This window comes from Bufo gargarizans, chromosome 7 (genome assembly GCF_014858855.1).
Source record: "Bufo gargarizans isolate SCDJY-AF-19 chromosome 7, ASM1485885v1, whole genome shotgun sequence".
Lineage (NCBI taxonomy): Eukaryota > Metazoa > Chordata > Amphibia > Anura > Bufonidae > Bufo > Bufo gargarizans.
This window is the reverse complement of record NC_058086.1, coordinates 7,054,371-7,067,752: the sequence shown is the minus strand read 5'-3', so window position 1 is coordinate 7,067,752 and position 13,382 is coordinate 7,054,371. Positions and strand designations below refer to the sequence as shown.

General features: G+C 44.4%; 1 protein-coding gene across 1 annotated transcript in view; it reads right to left on the bottom strand.

Moving 5' to 3' along the window:
• The window catches only part of GCAT (glycine C-acetyltransferase), a 49,548-nt gene that overhangs the window by 26,113 nt on the left and 10,053 nt on the right, over window positions 1–13,382 (bottom strand). The window contains exons 2-5 of the mRNA XM_044301142.1: window positions 9,029–9,159; window positions 6,653–6,754; window positions 5,750–5,896; window positions 3,582–3,736 (exon numbers count right to left, since the gene is read on the bottom strand). Coding sequence (XP_044157077.1) covers window positions 3,582–3,736; window positions 5,750–5,896; window positions 6,653–6,754; window positions 9,029–9,159 — 535 coding nt within the window. The remainder of the gene's footprint in view (window positions 1–3,581; window positions 3,737–5,749; window positions 5,897–6,652; window positions 6,755–9,028; window positions 9,160–13,382) is intronic.

The window sequence follows — 13,382 nt, the reverse complement described above, 5'->3', positions numbered from 1 at the left end:
AATTACTCATACTGGATATCATCTGTCCTGTTAGCTTTCCAACTTCTATTGGGGGATTCTTTGTACCACAATTGCATGCTATAGATTCTGTAGCATTACCCTCCCACTTTGACAGAGTAGTTGCACAACCAGTAGTGCTTGCACTACCAGTGGACCCTGTACATCTTTTCAGTTCCCCTCTTTCCGTCAGCAGAGTAATTCCACTACCACTGGAAACTGTTCCTCCTATTACATTATCAGTCTTTCTTGGGTGGAGTAATTGCTTCAACATTGTCTACCGCGACTATTCTCATTTGTTTCTTGTCGCATGGCATCCCGTTCCATGGGTGGCCTATTGGCTAGACACGGTACCTAAAAATCGCCTTATCCCCAGTCATAGGTGATATTTTGGCACTACTGCCGGATACTGTGACTACTTCACACTACCCCCTTCCTCAGGTAGTCTTAGTTTTGATTGGTGTCTGGCACCTACGTGGAAGCCTCTGTCTTCCAGGTCGGCCTGTAGCTATAACAGGCCGTTGGCATACCTCATACCTTTGCCCCTCACAGGGACTCAAAGCACGAGGAATCTTATTTGGTTCATTGTCATGGGCACGCTCGGTGTCCACACACTCCTTCCGTAGGTAAAAAGTCTGCTCTAATTTGCCAGTTTTCTTCCTTCTCAGGTGGAATGTTACGCTAGCACCAATTCTTGGTGGCTATTGCTGTTGTCCTCATTTTCAGGTGGAGTCTCTCCTCTGACCCTAGACGCCATAGTTGTTGCTATCGCCTCCCCCCTGTGAGGCAGTCTTTGCGCTGCCCACAGATATTGGCTACTCCGGTTCCGTGGCTACTTGAACCCTTCCCAGGGGGAATTTTAGCGTTCATCCTTCAACTGCAGCTTACATGATGCATGGGCGGGGGACTACATTTATGGTTTTCTCCTCATCCCCTTCCTCCATGTGAAGTATCGGCCCTGGCATTCCAGCGGTATCTACACAGCATTCCTCCTTCCAGGCATGGTGCCTTCTCGCTAGTTGTAACTGTGATCGTGTCTACATTTCCTTCTTCCACTGGGAGCACTTTGCTTATGTTCTGCCATGACACTCTGCGGCTTGCTCACTTCTGCTGGGCATTAGTATGTTTTCTGTACCTGGTATAACCTACCGATTTCTATGGCGCTGGCTTAGCGTCTTGTTCCCTTTATATGTACCGCATTGCCTCTACAATCTACTATGGTGACAGCATCAGCATTCCCTTCTTGTGGAGTTAGGGTATGCACTTATTCAGTTTGCATATGCGAGTTGTCTGCATGGCTCCCCTCACCGGGTCGAGCGGTCGTACTGCCCTTGTTGTCACCCCTAAGTGCTGGTTATCTACCAAGCCACATCGGCTGATTCTACTTCTCCCCTTCCACTGGGCGAGTAGTTGCGCTCCCCCACATACTGTTACTGCCTGCTCGGCCAGTTTTCATAGCTATTGGGTTCTCGTATGCCCCCTTTCTGCTGTGGGGTGCCTGCGCAGGTGGTGTTGGTTCCGTTACCAGTTTTTTTCTGGGGCTTTTTGGCATTCAGGGTCCACACTCCCTTCCTGGCGCAGTATTATTTTCTATCTCTGATTCCTGTCTGCAGCTTCTGATTAGGTCTGCCAGTTCAGGCAGCCTTCCATGGAGTATCAGACAGCTTCTCTCCTCTCTTGTTCTGGAATTTAAGGTCCTGCTCTACATGCCTCCGCTTACCACATTGGAGTCTTCCTGGGGGAACATTCTTATGAAGAAACCCTTTGATGGTAGGTCTGAAGGGGACATTTTTTGATCCCGGAGGACACTTTCCCGGTCAGGTTACTCCCCAAAGGGAGTTACACTGCCTTGTTTCCCTTTTGGGTTTCTTCCCTCCCTCATTTTTTTCTTGTGGGCCATTCTAATGCCTGTCTTCCAGGTTCTCTAGCCCTGACTTGTTCATTATGGTCCCGCTGGAGTGTTCGTCTCTTCTGGCAGTCTGGTATGGTGTGTGGGGCCTTTGCCGTCGGGCATCCCTACTTCTTCCCCCATGGGGGGCAAGTTTTGTCACATCTGCAGTTCTTGGTCCTTGATATCCAGTTCATCTTCTTCCAATCAGTATTCCCCTGAGAGTTTTTTTTCACCCTGGGTCTTGATCCATGGGCATCACTCCTTAGCAGCCTTCTGGATCCAGGCTACGTATTTCTTTCCTGTATCTTTTGCAATCGCTCCGTTGCTTCTGGTGACCGACTTGTCTTCATTCTTGTCCATCTTGTGGATATTCTGTGTGCTCTCCACTTCTTCTGTAGTCTCCCAAGCGACTTATATTCCCTGGGCTGTTCTTTCTTCTGCCGAGCCAGACCCTCTGCGTATTCAGCCGCTCTCTGGCTGGCCTTCCGGGGAATGAGTCTTCCTGTCCCTTTTCAGGGTTCCTGGTGTGTCTTTCCCCCGCATTTCTGTGCAGGGTCTTATGATCGGCCTTGGATTTGTTCTGTTCTTGTTACCTCCCCATGGTACTGCTCTTTAACGTCCCATGGTCTTCTGTGTCCCCCAATGAGACGAGTGAGAAAATAGGATTTTTTGGTGCTTACCTGTAAAATGCTTTTCTCGCTGAATTCTTTGGGGGACACAGTTCCCACCTTGTATGTACATTGCTGGTCCTTCTGGTTCTTGAATATGACCCATCTCCGGTTTTATTCCTTTTTATTGTTTTCTGTTGGCTTCTCCTACTGCTCCTACCCCTTTTGTACAAACTGATTAGCTCAGTGTTTCCAGGAGGGGTATAGCTGAGAGGAGGAGCTAACACTTTTTTTTGCTTAGTGTCGCCTCCTAGTGGCAGCAGCTATACCCTTGGTCTTCTGTGTCCCCCAATGAACTCAGCGAGAAAAGTATTTTACAGGCAAGCACAAAAAATCCTATTGTTGATCCGTGGTTCCGTTACCAAATTAGGATGCTTTTCCTTAATATGCAAATTAGGTCTTTGGTGCAAAGAGGGTGTCACCACTGCTCTTGGTGCAGTCAAGCTCCACTCATTTCTGTGACAAGCTCCTCCCTCTCTGCTTTGATTGACGGGCCAGGCTGTGGCAAAGCAGTAAGGGAGGAGATTGCCACAGACCACCAATATCTATGCCAGGTGTAAATTATAGTAAATCTGTTGGACAGGCCATGCCTCTCTCATGAAGCGCCACCCTTTTTTTCGGAAGAGAGGCACAAAATGGTCAAAAGTCGCAATTGTTTGCACAAATGAGGCTTGCACCAGTTGTCTGCCCATAACTGATACATTCTCCTGGTGTTTTAAGTAATTTTATGCTCTGAAGAATAGAAAAGTTGCACATTTCTTGATTAATTAAGTTGTAATGACAGCCATATTTTAGCATTCAAACCAAGTTCAAATCAGTCCATCTGCTCATTTACAATCATAATTCTTGTCTATATCTATAGTCAAATATTTTTTTTATATATAAAACAATATAATAATAAGAAATCTGAACATTAATTATACTTGTGTACATGAGTCGTTGCTCAGATGATTTTTAATTAGCCCCATCGGTACGTCTAACAGACCCTAGAAAATGCAGTTTGCTACTCATTATCAGTGCCTTACCGTCCATTTGGTCCCATAAAACCAGTGGCATGACATTCATCTATGAACACCAAGGAATTGTATCGCTTTGCAAGGTCACAAATCTCACGAAGTGGGGCAATATCCCCATCCATAGAGAACACTCCATCTGTAACTATGAGACGCAGACGGTGTTTCTGTAAAAAAAACAAAATGAAAAAAAAATCTATAATACACATATTATAACTGACAATAGTACGGACTGAATCATGTATGGCCTCTTTACATTTTAATCTCTGCATAGATTTTATAGAATTCTACTTAAAGGGGTTCTCGGGGAATTATTTAAAATGGCCGCCGGCAACCTATCCTAGAAGGTAAGAAGGACTGGTTGTCACCACTTGCAGAGCTGCCTAGGAGGGTGAGGGCACAGGGCCTCACTACAGTGCTCTACAATAGATGTTAATGATGTGATCCTTACTATAATATACCATTATGGCTGAGCAGCCTGACAGGAGCGCTAACCGATATGTAGTATGTGCAACAGTAATGTGCAGTGAAGCCCTGCCACCTCACCACCCTAGGCAGCTCTGCAAGTGGAGAAAACCAGCCCTGCTTGCGTTCTAGGACAAGATATAATTCTCAGAGAACCCCTTTAAATTCAATATATAAATGAAGTATGGTGAGGCTAATAAGCAACGTAGCTGTAGTACACAGCATGCCCAGTACATAAGAAAGGGATGCAACATGGTCAGCAAGGTGATCCTATTGACCTTGAATAGCTGTCTTCTGCTGCAGTAAATAAGTGCTTCAGTGCAGAAGAGTGACTCCATAACTCTTTATTGATTATATGTCTGCAAATTAATAAACTGCTCAAGATGCATTATCCAGTTCTGGTTTGAGAAACACAGAAAGGCAGCGCGTTCTTTTCTAACCTATACATGTAGTAGTTATTCAGAACACGCCTGTCTGATGTCGCACCTCGCTCTGTGACGGTCAACCATTTGTGTCCCGTTTTATTACATCATTTTAGGTTGTAAAGCTACTGAACGTAGCTCACCACAGAACGCCGAAGACAGGCAGAGGCAGATTCCTGGCAATACACTGAAGTCAAGGGAAAATGAATGGGACGTTCACACAATAAGTTTTACAGTGGAATTTTAGCACAGACAGGCACACCAAAATTCCGCCGTTAAACCCATCGGTGGCCGTGTCCTTTCTGCATCCCATACATCTAATGGAAGGCAGCATTGAGGAGCACGGAGTGGCAGCTTAAAGCTGCGGCTGTACCACAAAGAGACATGTCCCTGCCCACCACGATTTTAAGCAACCATTCCACAATCCTCAGCACTGCCTAGTGGAATGAATGGGATGTCGCCAATGATAGGTTTTAAGTGAAATTTCAGCATGGCTGTCCGCGCCAAAATTCTGCTCCAAAATCTGTCTTGTGAACATCCACTAATAATTAGCTTTGGGGCAAAGAGAAAAATAATGAATAAATAGTTGCATGTGTATTGTGTGGAAGACTTCACAGTAGATCCTGCAAATGTCAGGTGTCCCGCTGTGGGGTCCCTCAGCAACAATCTGCTTCTAAATCATAAGCACATGTGCTGCCCATATAGCAGTGCTCTCCCAAAGCTCAGTACTGGTACCAGGGGTGTCGTTAGGTCGGGCTTGAGCCCCGAATGTTTTGTCCAGTGCCCCGAGTGTTATGCTGGCCTGGTAGCATTTTTTTATTTGGCTATTCCAGAGCCCTTTAATATTGATTGGACCTGGGCAACCCACCACAGATCATCCCCCCCCCACTTGTTCCGCTGATCCGCTACTTGCAGGCTGCGTGGGCATGAGTTCAGTCACTCTGGTGCGCAATCCTGTCCTGCAGCGCATGATCCCACGAGACCCACCGCGGGAGTTCACAGGATCACCCACCGCAGGTCGGGATTGCGCACCGAAGTGACTGAACTCATGCCCGCGCAGCCCGCAAGTAGCGGATGTTACCAAATGTTGCATTATATAAATTACTGCAGTCTGCAGTACTGCACTTCATTTACGTAAACCAGAACACCCCTTTAAGCATGCTTTTAATGTGCAATTTCAACACAGTGGGCTTGTGCCCCAGATGTTTTCAGACCCTAGCAACACCCCTGACTGGTACCATACTGCTAGAGAAGAAAAGGACCAGGAATCACACTAGGCTCGTCCTACTCTACCTGCGCTTCTTTCAGTTTGGTTTCCAAGTCCTCCAAGTCCATGTGTTTGTAACGATACTTGTTGGCCTTGCAAAGGCGGATGCCATCGATGATGGAGGCATGGTTCAGCTCATCCGACAGCACTGCATCTTCAGGGGTCAGCATGGCCTAAAATGTCATGAGAGAAAGGCATCAATCTGGAAAAAACAGCAAAGCCTGAAACTGCTCCTAATATCATGACCAGGAGGGAGAAAAATCTTAAAAGGATTTTCCAGTTTTCATGAATGTGTTTAAAAATAATCATTTATGAAGGGCGCTGTCATTTTGTAATATATCTCTTTAACCTTTATTGCTCCTATATTCTGTTCTGGGCTGTGGTCACACGACCATGTCCATGTAGCTCCTTCTTATTTCCTATGAGGTTATGTCCATGGGCGTGTCAAAGCAGCAACAGGGGCAGTGATAGGGGAGTGTCTATGTAACTAGTCGGGTGGGAGGAGCTATGAACTAGCTGGGCCTTGTTATAGGTGCTGTGCTGGAGATTTGGCCGAGAAAGTAGAAGAGCATCATGGTTTTGGTTGGATACAGCAACAGTAAGTCCTACATACAGGATGGAACCAGAGTGATTTGTTTACATGGTGAAAATGGGTCAGGAGTGTCCAAATTGTAAAAATTAAATAAAAAGGTTGGGGTGGGAGACTTACATGAAGTATGGTAAGCAACTAAAACCCATAATAATCCTGGAAATCTCCTTTATAGGGGTTGTCTCACCACACATATTGGTGGCATATTTCTAGGATGTGCCACCAATGTCAGATAGGTGTGCACTGTACATGTGCTGCCACCTTTACATTCACCTCTATGGGAGTTCTGAAAATTTCTGAACTCTCTGAAATGAAAAAAATAATTAAATATATAACCTACCTCAAAAAGGCCAGCATTGGCATCAAAACAACTTATATACAAGATGGCATCTTCTCTTTGGTGGAACCGTGCAATCTTCTCCTCCAGATTCTTGTGTATGTTCTGGGGAATGAACATGGCACATACAATTACATTTTCTGTACTGGGCTGTATGTAAGCTCCCTCTTCTGGCGGTGCTTCTTTCCCAGGGTTGAATTAACTGAATGTACAGTAGATCCATCAATGGCATAATATTTAAAAATTGATGAATATTGTAATGGGGAGGAGAATGGTGGCATCTACTGCTATGACCACCCGAAGGCAAAAATATTCATCACTTTATTTCTTAATAAAATTCCAAGAAAAAATAAAATAATAATTAAAGGTAAATCCTTAGGAGCACATTTATTAAGACCAGCATTATAGACGCCGGTCTTAATAGCCCCTATACATTGCGGTGAATCCGCCAGAGTTATGAAGAAGCACCAGCCTCTACATAACTTCAGCAGATCCCTTGCCACTTCTAACTGCAAAACAGCTTCCAAGAAAATGGTAAATAAGACGGCAATCTGCACCAGAAATACATTTTAATTTAGGCATATTTTTGTTTGATAAATGACCCCCTTAATTTTTTGTATGAAATGTCACCAGGCCAGAGGCAGAAATGCTGGAACTGCTTATCGATTCCACCACCAGTCCTTACTCCATGAATTCTACTGAGAACTTGGCCAACACATTGAACACAAGCAAGAATGGGATATTATTCGCTCTATGCCGGAGGGTCTTAAGCAGGAAAGCCTCCCAGCAGAAGTTTTCCTGAGATCTCTCTCATTAAATCCAATTCTTTATGTGAAACAGTAAAATATATTCAGTCAGAGCTTCACTTTTGAGAACCTTTTAGGCAAGTGTAATGCAGATGCACAGGATATAATATGCCATTCGTTCAGGTCATCAGACCGGACGGAACTTGCAAAAATTTATTATGTGAATACAGAATACCATTTCAACATAATACATCATGAAAGCCTTGTATCTGTTAAATATATCCCATAACCCATAGTCTATGGCAAACAGATGCATTAAACGGACACCCAAAAGTGGCCACAGTTACCTATAGACTAAAATAGATCCAAACTATTGCAAAGCTCACAACAGATCCATAAGGGGGGCTGATGCAGGGGGCAGTCATGTACACAGTTCTTTTAGTATATTCTAACCTGAAGCGTCCCCATCACCATGGGAACGCCTCTGTGTTAGAATATACTGTCGGATTTGAGTTTCACGATCTAACTCATATCCGACAGTATATTCTAACATAGAGGCGTTCCCATGGTGATGGGGACGCTTCAAGTTAAAATATACCATCGGATTGGAGAAAACTCAGATCCGATGGTATAAAAGGGACTCCTGACTTTACATTGAAAGTCAATGGGGACGGATCCGTTCGCAATTGCACCATATTGTGTCAACGTCAAACGGATCCGTCCCCATTGACTTGCATTGTAATTCAGGACGGATCCATTTGGCTCCGCACGGCCTGGCGGATACCAAAACGACTTTTTTTTTCATGTCCGTGGATCCTCCAAAAATCAAGGAAGACCCACGGACGAAAAAACGGTCACGGATCACGGACCTATGGACCCCGTTTTTGCGGACCGTAAAAAAAAACGGTTGTGTGCATGAGGCCTTAAGGTTGTAGCGATAACCCGATGAATGAGCAAATGATCATTCACCAAGTGATCTCGTCTTTTGGTCGGCATCAAGAATCATTGTTTCTGTCCTTCAGATCTGCCACTTAAAAACAAAAGAATCTTTATGGGGGCCAGTGATCACTGTAGTGACCGCTCATCTCCAAATAAAGGCGATGATTGCTGCATGTAAATTCAGCTCTCACCTTCTCTGATATTCCCGATAATTACCTGTAACATCAGTCCATCTAAAGACCATTAGTCATTCGACCTTTGTGATAATAATGCACTGTGAAGGTGGATTTACACGGGACGATTCTGCAGCCGATTGTCGGGAAAAAGAGCGTTCCTTTCCAGCAGGCAGCTGCTCGTTCAGTGAAAGACACCTCTGCATTTACATGAAGCGACCTCCTTCACTGTATGAGGAATCTCTATTGCGAACCCTTGTCCCCATGCAGAATCATTGTTTCTGAGCAGGAGATCGCTGTTCAGACACCACGATCTGCTGCCCAGAAACTATGATCAGTGGTGCCTGCATGAACGACAGGACCACATGATGAACGAGCGCTTCGCTCATTCATCGGTGGCACACTTACACGGGCACTGGACGATTATTGGCTCGTGTGAATGCAGCTTAAAAGTTTTGATGAAGCCCATCCATCTCTAGCAACCAGACAGACCAATGAACTGGTTTGTTCTATACTCTCACCTGAGTACCACAGATAAACCGTACTGAGCTCAACCCAGCCCCATATTCTTCCAGCGCCTCCCGCGCAGAACGGATGACCCCTGGATGGCTGGATAGACCAAGATAGTTGTTGGCACAGAAATTTAAGATGCCTGAAAAAAAAAAAAAAAAAAATACAAATATTATAATAATAATAATAATAATAATAATAAATGCTGCGGATTTGATGCGGTTTTGCAGCAGATCTCACCCTTCCATTGAAGAGGGTGAAATCTGCAGAAAAAAAAAAAACGCACAAACAATTGACATGCTGTAGATTTCAAAAATCCACAGTGTGTCATTTCTTTGTGCAGTTCTTTGGTGCGGATTTCACCCTTTTCAATGGAAGGGTGAGATCTGCGGCAAAACCGCATCAAATCCGCACTAAAAACCACAAGTAACACACATGAAATTTGATGCTGACTTGGTGCGGAAACAAACTGAAATCCACACAGAAATCTGTGCGGAATTTCTGCAGGTCTACCCAATGCAAATAGCTGGAGTGGGAAAGCAAAATGTCATTTACTTGAATGGGACGAGCATTAATTACACTGCACAGCCGCTGCAAGCGCGATGGCGAGAAGTGTAATCTTGAAGAGAAAGCACTCCTCATAAGAGAGCCACCTCCTCTTCAAACAGCTGATCCTGGGGTTGCTGGGAGATGGACCCCACCAATCTGATACCGATGACCCATCTGGAGGATAGGTCATCAATATGTACTGGCTGCACAACTCCCCCCCCCCCCCCCCCCCCAAAAAAAAAAAAAAAAAAAAAAAAAAAAAAAGTGTGATGGAGCTATAACTGTTCTGTAGGTTTTCTTTGCTTTTTCTGCCTAGCAACAGTGATGTATTGAGGAGGAGCCCAACTAGCCATGTAGAAAAGCATGGAATAGAGTGCTCTCTTAGGCCTCATGTGGTTTAGGTCCTCATCTGAGCTGCATTTTCTGCGGATCGTATGCAGATCCATTCCCTTCCACGAGCCACAAAAGATGTGGACAGCACTCCGCGTGATGTCAGCATCAATATGTCCGTTCTGCAGCCTTCAGTCCCAGCAAATTTACTAACAGTTACGTGAAAATGTTGGCAGAAGACTCTCCAGGTACATACATGGACTGTCACCTAAGTTATGACGAGGCGCACAGATAGATGATCATAAATTACTACGGCACCGCGAGAAGGGGGAGATATAAGACTGGCGCAAAAAGCAAGTCTTAGTAAATGACCCCCATTGTATACAAAATAAATAAGTCTCCTAAAACTGCACAATGCAAACTAAATTTTGTCAGTTTTTAAACTAGTCATTAGTAGAAATAAGAGCAGGTCGTCACATGCATTTAATAGAACGGCACAGGACCTCAAATACAGGGGAGGCAGAGAGGCAATATGTGCCCGACAACTGTGTGCAAAGCTGGGGCGGAGGCGGCATGTGCCAGTCTAGTCAAGAGAAGTGTTCTGCAGAATCATGGGTTATTGTGTAATGCAGGGCTGGGGTAGGATTCATAGCAAGGAAGGGCTCATGCACACGACCGCTGTTTTGCGGTCCGTTTTTCACCGATTCGTTGTTCCGTATCTGAGGTGTTTTTTTCTACGATTTAAGTCCTCTTCTGTTCCGTTATTCCACAAAACATATCCGTATGGTTTCCATATGTGATCCGTTTTTTGTGGAATGGAAACTGAAACAGTAACTTATTAATCACCAAACACATGAGCAATTTGGGCTGGGCATAGCATTTCTACAGTATAGACCCGCAAAATACGGATGTGTTCCGTGTGTGTTCTGTATTTTTTGAGGACTCATTGACTGTGATTTGCGGACAATAGGACATTCAGAACTTTTTAGCGGAACGGAAATACAAAGATGGAATGCACACAGAGTACCTTTTGTTGTTTTTGCGGACCCATTGAAGTGAATGGTTCCGTATACGGTTCGCAAAAAAACAAACAAAAAAACAGAATGGAAGCAGAAAGAAACTACGTTTGTGCCCATGAGCCTTAAGGCTGGGTTCACACCTGAGCGTTTTACAGCGCGTTCCTACGCGCTGTAAAACGCACAACAGGCAAGAACCAATGATTCCCTATGGGAATGGTTCTCACCTGGGCGTTTTACAGCACGTACGATCGCGCTGTAAAACGCCCGACGCTCAAACAAGTGCTTGAGCTTTTTTTTGGGCGTTTGTCGCGCGTTCCCGTACATAGAAATTCGGGAACGCGCGACAATGTGTGAACGCCAGTCTCTGTATGCGCGATTGTAAACGCCCGTACAATCGCGCATACAGAGCGCTCGTTTCAGAACGCTCAGGTCTGAACCCAGCGTAAGTGAGGACATGGCCTGTACTCCTACTGCTTCAGTATAGGAATAACCCTAGCACGGGGTCAGCAGGAGACTGATGCATCTGCATTTTCAGGAGAAGGTCTTGCTTTGGCGGCACATTTGCTCCATATATCTAAATGGAGCCTGCAGCGTGTGCATCGATTTCTGCAAAACCCCTTTCAGACAGTTGCAGACATTTCTGCAGCAAAACCGACATATGTGAACATCCCCTCACAACAATGCATGAAAAAAAATGCAGGCTGTGCCTGTACAGCCATTGTGCTGTGAAACTCTCCAGATGACAGCGAGGAACAGGTGAGAATAAGCAGCAGTGGATGCCACCAAGTTTGTATTGCAGAACACGACCAGCTGTGCTCAGGGTCTATTCACATGCAGCTTATTCATGGCCATGGAAATGTCTACTCGTTGTATGGAACTGCGTGAAATCTGCGTGTGAATAGAGCCTATGCTGGCAGCACCCAGAGGTCGCTGCATTTTGAAGCAGAAATGCATGCTGTGGATGTAAATCTAAAGCATTTATGCCACTTGTGAACGTAGCCTAAGGGCTCATACACACAGCCATAGCAGTTTTTTGCTGTCCGCAAATTGCAGATTTGCAAAACGCGGATACCGGCCTTATACGTTCTGCATTATGCGGTCCGGCCCATAATAGAACAGTCCAATCCTTGTCTGTAATGCGGAGAAGAATGGGAGATGTTCTATATTTTTTGCAGGCGCCACAGAACGGACAAACTGCTGTCCGCATCTTTTGTGGCCCTACTGAAGTGAATGGATCCACATTCGACCTGCAACAAATGCGGATCGGAGGTAGATAAAAAAAAAATGTGTTTGTGTGCATGAGCCCTAAGGATGAATTCACATGTAGTAGGTTTGCTGCCAGTGTCGGACTGGGGTACTTAGTGCCCACCAGTTTAACCGATTCTTTTTTCCACCATGTCCGTACGGTTCCCTTTACTTCAATGGGGCCGCAAAAAAATAATAATTACTGCGTGTGCATTCTGTGTCTGTATGTCCGCATGGTCATTCTGCAAAATGATAGCACATCGTATTATTGTCCACATTACAGACAAGGATAGGACTGTTCTATTAGAGGCCAGCTGTTCTGTTCCGCATAATGTGGAATGCACACACCCAGTATCCATGTTTTACAGATCCGCAAAACATCTAACGGTCGTGTTCATGCAACTTACCACCCAAATGAATTTTACCTCCTTTTCTTCTCACTAATAGAGCTTTCATTTGGTGGTATTTCATTGCTGCTGGCATTTTTACTTTATTTGTTATTAATCTAAATTTTACGATTTTTTTTGCAAGAAAATGAAATTTTGTACTTTAAGTTGTAAAATTTTGCAAAAAAACTACATCCACATATACATTTTTAGCTAAATTTATTGTTCTACATGTCTTTGATAAAAAAAATGTTTGGGTAAAAAAAAAATGGTTTGGGTAAAAGTTATAGCGTTTACAAACTATGGTACAAAAATGTGAATTTCCGCTTTTTGAAGCAGCTCTGATATTCTGAGCACCTGTCATGTTTCCTGAGGTTCTACAATGCCCAGACAGTAGAAAACCCCCACAAATGACCCAATTTCGGAAAGTAGACACCCTAAGGTATTCACTGATGGGCATAGTGAGTTCATAGAACTTTTTATTTTCTGTCACAAGTTAGCGGAAAATGATGATTTATTTTTTATTTTATTTTTTTCTTACAAAGTCTCATATTCCACTAACTTGTGACAAAAAATAAAAAAATTCTAGGAACTCGCCATGCCCCTCACGGAATACCCTGAGGTGTCTTCTTTCCAAAATGGGGTCACTTGTGGGGTAGTTTTACTGCCCTGGAATTCTAGGGGCCCTAATATGTGGTAAGTAGTTTGAAATCAAAATGTGTAAAAAATGACCGGTGAAATCCGAAAGGTGCTCTTTGGAATGTGTGCCCCTTTGCCCACCTAGGCGGCAAAAAAAGTGTCACACATTTGGTATCGACGTACTCAGGAGAAGTTGG